The sequence below is a fragment of the Colobus angolensis genome, unplaced genomic scaffold, assembly GCF_000951035.1.
Source record: "Colobus angolensis palliatus isolate OR3802 unplaced genomic scaffold, Cang.pa_1.0 Scaffold397, whole genome shotgun sequence".
NCBI lineage: Eukaryota > Metazoa > Chordata > Mammalia > Primates > Cercopithecidae > Colobus > Colobus angolensis.
This window is the reverse complement of record NW_012117343.1, coordinates 812716-820739: the sequence shown is the minus strand read 5'-3', so window position 1 is coordinate 820739 and position 8024 is coordinate 812716. Positions and strand designations below refer to the sequence as shown.

General features: G+C 38.4%; 1 protein-coding gene across 7 annotated transcripts in view; it reads right to left on the bottom strand.

Annotated features, from left to right (window-relative positions):
- Nucleotides 1-8024, bottom strand: part of DNM1L (dynamin 1-like) — a 71233-nt gene that overhangs the window by 20923 nt on the left and 42286 nt on the right. For all 7 annotated transcript variants that reach the window (XM_011955149.1, XM_011955150.1, XM_011955151.1 and 4 more), the window contains 3 exons: nucleotides 5397-5517; nucleotides 3580-3711; nucleotides 1739-1945 (listed from right to left, as the gene is read on the bottom strand). In XM_011955149.1, the coding sequence (XP_011810539.1) occupies nucleotides 1739-1945; nucleotides 3580-3711; nucleotides 5397-5517 (460 nt within the window). The remainder of the gene's footprint in view (nucleotides 1-1738; nucleotides 1946-3579; nucleotides 3712-5396; nucleotides 5518-8024) is intronic.

Here is an 8024-nt window from a genome sequence, read left to right as displayed (position 1 = left end):
GGTTTCACCATGTTGGCCAGGATGGTCTCGATCTCTCAACCTCGTAATCCGCCTGCCTCGGCCTCCCAAAGTGCTGGGATTACAGGCGTGGGCCACCGCGCCCGGTCAGTGTGGCTCCTATTTTTATAGAAGTGGATGGATGCACTATTTCACAAGGTCCAAGAATTTTTTTCTGTATGACTGCGTTGTAGTACTACAGGGAGAGCACTATAGTGTTGTAGTCATGAGAGACTAAAGTGGAAATAAGACTATTTTTGACAAAAGATGCCATTAAATTTCAGACTGTAGAGCCACATTTACAATACCTCAGGCTAATTACTGTTAATTTTGAGGCAACTTTCTTTTGACGATGGTGAGGGTGGACTATTGGATTGTCATTACAGGAAGGTCTAGATTTCCTGCTCTTAACAAAACTACATTGAATTCATTTTTAGAGGTGATGAAAACTTCCTTTTTCAGAAGTTAGTGTTAAGGTCTTGGAAGTGAACACATTTTCTGTAGTGGTATCCATTCCTCTCCTGAAATTTTAACTTACTACTGGAAATCCTTAACCAGTTATAACAGCTTTGTTCTCTTATTTTCAAAATGATTTCCTTTGCTTTGATTAGACACTCTGTTTTTTGTTTGTTTGTTTGTTTGTTTTTGGTAACTGTAGTTCATCTAAATGCACCTTTTTTTGAACTTTAAAGACAGAATCGCTTTTTTTTTCTGAGTCAGAGTCTTGCTCTGTTGCCCAGGCCAGAGTACAGTGGCACCATCTCGGCTCACTGCAACCTCCGCCTCACAGGTTCAAGAGATTCTCCTGCCTCAGTCTCCCAAGTAGCTGGGATTATAGCTGTCTGCGACCACGCCCGGCTAGTTTTTGTATTTTTAGTAGAGATAGGGTTTCACCATGTTAGCCAGGCTGGTTTCGAACTCCTGACATCAGGTGATTCGCCCGCCTTAGCCTCCCAAAGTGCTGGGATTACAGGCATGAGCCACTGTGCCTGGCCAGAATCCCATTTTTAACAAACTGAGGTAGCAAAATCATCTTTTTCATTCTTTTAGGAAATAGCTATTGCCAAAGTGAAGGTGTAGATAATACATAGTCTTATTACATAATGGGGATGTGGTTTGCCGAAGAATTTTCTTTATAAAATTGAAGTTTCAAGGGATGTCAGTGTTTATGCCATTTTTCCAGTTCCAAAATTATTCCATTCCATTCTAGAAATTTGAAGTATGTAACTTGAAATCCTTAATAAAATTTGGATTTAATTTTAAAAAAAGAGAGAGAGAGAGAGAGAGATGGAGTCTCAGTATGTTGCCCAGGCTGGCCTTGAACTCCTGAACTCAAGGAGTTCAGGAGTTCTACCTCAGCCTCCTGAGCAGCTGGGACTGAGGGTGCACGCCACCATATAATTTTGTTTTTATGTTTTATTTTTACTTATCTGCATTTTCTAATTTTTTATGAGCAGTTATACTGTGTGTACTAAAGAAACAAACACTTTAAAAGCTAAATTAAGAAATATTTTTTCTTATTAAAATATTGTTTTACAAATACATGAAAATTTTACTTTGCTTTACATCATTTACAAAACATATTTTCACACAACCAGACATCATCCTATTATCTCTACAAAATTATATTTTTGTTTTATAGATAACAAATCTCAGATAATCTGAGCTGAAGTCATCTTCACAAAAGGAAAGTGACCTAGCTCTCTAGGTAACCAAATCTACAGAAAAATTTCTTACTTACAGCTCTGAAGTTTCAATATATTTTGCAGTTCCTTCAATCGTGTTACAATATTCTGTGGCAAATTTGGTAATAAGCTGGAGTAAAGTAGCACTTTTATCATCCACGGGTTCACCGTAGCTATTTAAAAGAGACTGATACTGAGCAGCTAGAACATTTATTCTTGTTTTCAACTCTGGTAAGCAATCTCTGATGTGATGCATCAGTAACCTAAAAAAGGTTTTTAGAAAAGAAAGATTTAAAAGTAAAATTGTGTATTCTGAAGCCCTAAAGAAGTCAAATTTTTAAAATGGGGAAAACCTATCAAATAATTTGTCCTGGCAAATGTGATACTGTGAAATATATATTTGGTCTTTGTCTTCATTTCCTGGCAATCAGCTCCTAAAATCCTTGGACTCTCCAAAAGCATAAGAGTGTTTAGAGTGTCTTTGCATGTTAATGAGATGACTGGTGGCTGGGAGTCCCTAGATAGCTTCAGGATGGGAGCTGGTCACCAGAACAGCCTCAGAAGAAGGGAGAGAGGCCAAAGGTTGAGCTGATCACCAGTGTCCAATGAAGTTTCCATAAAAACTCAAAAGGACACAGTTCATGGAGTCTTCAGAGAGTGGAACACATGAAGGTTCCCGGAGTGTGGTGTGCCCAGAGAGGGCACGGAAGCTCCACATTCCTTCCCACATGCCCAGTCCTGTGCATCTCTTCATCTGGCTATTTACCTATATCCTTTGTAATATGCTTTATAGTAAGTGCGTATATGTTAAGTAGGGTTTCCCTGACCTCTGTGAGCCACTCTAACAAATTAATCAAACATGAAACGGGAGTCATGGGTACCCTGACTTATAGTCCATCAGTCAGAAATACAGGCTACAACCTGTGCTTACAACTAGCATCTGACTTGGGGGCAGTCTTGTGGGACTGAACGCTCAAACTGTGGGAGCTGATGCTATCGCCAGGTAAATAGTGTTAGCATTGAATTAAAGGACATTCAGCTACAAGCCCCTGGAGAATTCCTTGCTTGATGTATGGGGAAAATTCCCCATGTATCTGCTCTCAGAAGCATTATGTGCCATACCGATTAACTGTGTGTAAATAGGAAAAAAAAATTTGTATTCGTTTTTCCTAAATCATAAAAGGAAAAAAAATGCAAATTATTTTCATATTACTGCAATTACCACAGAGAAAGCAAGCCACTCAATCAATTCTTCCTATATAATTTTGGTTTCATTGACTTGTCATTTACAATTAGTAACCAGCAAAGTAAAAATCAACCTTATTAAGATCCAAATCTAGCAGTCTTTAGGGAATAAAAGTAAGAGAAAATGGCTTCCACTTCAGTCATTTATAAATCATCTAGAAACATCTTCTAGTCCCCCACCATCAATGGGTATTCAGAATCCAACGTATACAACTTAAGTTATTTCTACAGTGAATAGGAATAAAAGACATTCTATTTCTTTGTTTTTCCATCTCCCTTTCCTGGTAAATAAAAGACATTCTAAGTTAAGAATAGATAATGTGAAAATTACAAATTTTAATGCAGTTGCTGAAATGCAAAGTGCAAATGAAGTCATCTCTAGTTCTATCCACAAAACTAAAATAACTGTCAAAATTTTCATAATTAAAACATCCTAAAATCACTTGAACATTCATTCTAGACTACATGATGATGTAATGTCAACCACCCCAATAAAAATAGAGACATCTACTCTTCAGGAACCTACTATATAAGAAACCATAAGTGAAGCTGTTAGGAACAGTATGAAAATGTAAGGAACTGAAAATGAATCCTCTCAGACACCTACTGGTAAAAACAAACACATCTCATTTCCAAAAGGTAAAAAAGTTACCTGTTTAGAGTCCTAGCAAGATACTTTGTTCCATTTCTATTGGCCAGAGATGGATATTTCTTTTGAAGAAAAGCATACTCATCACGGATTGAATCAGTTACACTCTTCTTGTTGTTAATATCTAGCTGGCTCCTGAGGTTGAAAAAATTACAAAACTATTCAGCTTAATGGTTGTCCTCTTCCTACCTCAGATGATGACAGCACCAGCCATTATTCTCTAATACCTGACAGGGACTGTTTTATTTAATTCTCACAATAATTTTATGTGACAGGTATTATTACCCCATTGTATAGCAAGGAACTGAGGCTCACAGAGACTAACTTACCCAAGGTCACACACTAACTGGCATAGCCAAGATTTGAACTAAGTGAATTATAAGTAACTAGTGCCTAAATAGAGTAGACCTCATTATTACCATTAACTATAGACAAAAACAATAAGTAACAGGTATAGACAGGTATAAAAATATAAGAGTATCTTAGTCAACTGTATATTTTATCCATGGACAGGGAACTAATTTCTCCCAAAAATAATTAAGTTAATTTGAAGAACAATCATCTACAAACAATGAACAGTGTTGCGCCACCTCCTTGCCTGAAAAAGGAGACAGTTGGAATTGGGAGTGGGGATGGGAGAATGACAGGAGGGATGGGATGGAAGGACATTAAAATAGAAGCAGACAACTGGAATGGATCTTATATATCAGGTAGTAAAAACATTTTCATTTTCTAAAGGCTTGAGACCCAAAGACATTAGGTGTCATTTAAACCTACATTGTACCTAGTTTATGGAAGAACTGGGACTAGAACTCAGATTTCATGATAATTTCAGGGTTTCCTAGCATATGAAGGCTTTGGACTAAAAGAGATTCATCCGAATCCAGCTCTTTCACTACCCATGTAACTTTTGGTTAAATGTATAACCTGAGGTTTCTGATTATAAAATAGACATCAACACCTACCTCAGGGGATGCTGTGAGGATTCCAAGAGATACCATTTGCAAATTGCTCACAGTAGAGTGTCTAAAACGTAATTAGACACTCAATAATAGTTTCCTTTTTCCAATTTTTAATACCAACTATTTATAATTAGGATACCTTTAATAAAATTTCTCTAAGTCACATCCTGGCAATTACACAAAATCACTAATGCTAGGGATTAAACCAATCTATTAAAATCCTGCCACCTTAAACTCTTTCTCGATTGGGTATACATTAGGTAATTTTTCCCTTACCCAGTACCTCCTCATACATAGCTTACTTAACATGATAGGCAAGAATTCTTAAAGCCTGGCTATTACAACATTTCTTCCATTTTGTGGTATTGCTTACTTTAGAAACATTTTCCATTAAAAATTTCTATGGGGGCAGGCATAGTGGCTCATGCCTGTAATCCTAGCACCTGAGAAACAAAGGTTGGAGGATTGCTTGAGCCCAAGAAGTCGAGACAAGCCTGGGCAACATGGCAAGACCTTGTCACTACAAAAAAAATTAAAAATTAGCCAGGTGGTAGTCTCAGCTACTTGAAAGGCTGAAGTGGAAGGATCACTTGAGCCCAGAGGTCGAGGCTACAATAAGCCACAATCACGCCACTGCATTCCAGCCTAGGCAACAGAGAGACACCCTGTTTCCAAAACAAAAAAAAAAATTTCTATCTCTTTTCTCCCTTTAGGGCAATTGATTCTTTAGCAATACCAAGATCATAGTAAAAGGGAGAAAAAATATAGGACAGTATCACATTTCAAACAGATTTTAGAAATTCAGACTTGCTCTGAAGTGAGAATGCTAGCAATTCTTATCCCATTCTAACTGCTAACCTGTTAACTACTCCAATTATTCCAAGTTTGACTGGAATAACCCTTCCCATCAATACATCCATGGCATCAGTACCCGCATCCATGAGATCAAGTTTAGTGATTACAGCTAGGGTTCTGCGACCTGGTAAATGCAAAAAGAGAAAAGGGCAAAGAAAAGAAAGAAAATGATCCATTAAATAAAACTATTAAGTATTAATAAAGGAAAACTCTCATCTATAATCCCACTTAGTATTACCTCTGTCATCATTTTGGTAATGCCTTTCTTACCAGTACTTTTTAAAAAATAATTTTAAACATTGTGTACAATTTTTAAAAACATTTTTGCCAGGTGTGGTGGCTCACGCCTGTAATTCTAGCAGTTTAGGAGGCCAAAGCGGGCGGATCACCTGAGGTCAGGAGTTCGAGACCAGCCTGACTAACATGGTAAAACCCCATCTCTACTAAAAATACAAAAATTAGCCAGGCGTAGTGGCCGACGCCTATAATCCCAGCTGCTCAGGAGGCTGAGGCAGGAGAATTGCTTGAACCCGGGAGGCGAAGGTTGCAGTGAGCTGGGAGCGTGCCATTGCACTCCAGCCTGGATGACAGAGCAAGACTCCGTCTCACAAAAATAGATATAGATATAGATATAGATATAGATATATAGATATAGATATAGAGATAGAGATAGTATATATATAAAAAATAGATTTTTTTCACGTGCAATTTTTTGTTGACTCTTAGGGCTATTTTGTAAGCATTTAAAAAATCTATATAAAATTTACATCCAGGAGATATGGCCCATGCCTATAATCCCAACACTTTGGAAGGCCAAGGTGGACAGATTGCTTGAGCCCAGGAGTTCGAGACCAGCCTGGGCAAAGTGGTGAAACTCTGTCTCTACAACAAATAGAAAACTTAGCAGGGTATGGTAGTCCTAGCTACAGGTGAGGCGGAGGTGGGGGAACTACCTGAGCCCAAGAGGTCAAGGCTGCAGTGAGCCGTGATTGCACCACTGCACTCCAGCCTGGGCAATGGAATGAGACCCTGTCTCAAAAAACAAAAATTAAAATAAAAATATTGACTCCTTTTTGGTGTACAGTTCTAAGAGTTTTGACAAATGCCAAGAGATATTTCACTCAAGACACTGGTTCACTCAGTGTCAACCAACTCAAGACACTGCCGTCCCCCACCAAATTTTCTTATGCTAACCAATCAAACCAATTTTCCATCCCTAGTTTTGCCTTTTCTAGAATGTTATATAAATGAAATCAGATAGTACATAAGCTTTTGAGTCTGGCTTCTTTCATTTAGCATAATGCATCTGAGATTCATCCATGTTCTTGTATATTAATAGTCCATTCCTTTTTATTGCGGACTAGTGTCCCATTGTATGGAATGTACTATACTTTAGTTTCACTCCCCATCTGAGAAATATGTGTTGTTTCCAGTTTTTGGAAATTATGAATAAAGATGCTGTAGACATTTGTATATAGTTTTTTATATGAACACTGGTTCTCATTTAACATGGTTAAACACCTAGGAATGGGACTGCTAATTTAACTTTATAAGAAACTGCCAGACTTGTTTCCCAAAATGACTATACCACTCCCACCAGCAACGTATGAGTTCCAACTGCTCTGCATAGTGTACAATTTTTAGTCATAAGCATTTTTCTTTTGTTTTTTTTTTTTTTGTGCAGTGGTACAATCTCGGCTCACTGTAACCTTCGCCTCCTGAGTTCAAATGATTCTCATGTCTCAGCCTCCCCAGTAGCTGGGATTACAGGCATGCACCACCATGCCCGGCTAATTTTTGTATTTTTAATAGAGATGGGTTTTCACCATGTTGGCCAGGTTGCTCTGGAACTTCTGGCCTCAAGCGATCCGCTCACCTCAGCCTCCCAAAGTGCTGGGATTACAAGTGTGAGCCACCACGCCCAGCCTACAAGCATTTTTCTGTATTGCTCCAAATCAACAAAATCATCCTTTTTAATTATTTCATATTTTACTATTATAATTTACTTAATCCTTCCAACTGTTGGTCGTATTGTTTCAAAATTTTTATACTATAAATAATACTGGGCCAATTATTTCCTTATGATGTATTACTACATTAAGATTAGTAATCAAGCCAGGTGCAGTGGCTCTCTCCTGTAATCCTAACACTTTGGGAGACTGAGGCGGGCAGATCACTTGAGCACAGGAGTGCGAGGCTGCAGTGAGGCATGATTGTGCCACTGCACTCCAGGCCTGGGCAACAGAGTAAGACCCTACATCCAATACAAAAAAAAAGATTAGATTAAACATATTACAATATTTATGGCTCGAGGGTCAGTTTAAAATAGAGTTAATACATATAAAATGCTTAACAGGTTTTTTTTGTTTGTTTTTTTACAAAGGTCTGGCTCTGAGCCCAGGCAAGAGTGCAATGGCATGATCTTGGCTCACTGCAACCTCTGCCTTCCAGGCTCAAGCCATCCTCCCACCTCAGCATCCCAAGTAGCTAGGACCACAGGCCTGTGCCACCATACCCAGCTAATTTGTTTTTTTGTATTTTTTATAGAGATGGGGTCTCATTTTGCTGCCCAGGCTGGTCTCGAACTCCTGAGCTCAAGTGATCCACCAGCCTTGCCTCCCAAAGTGCTGG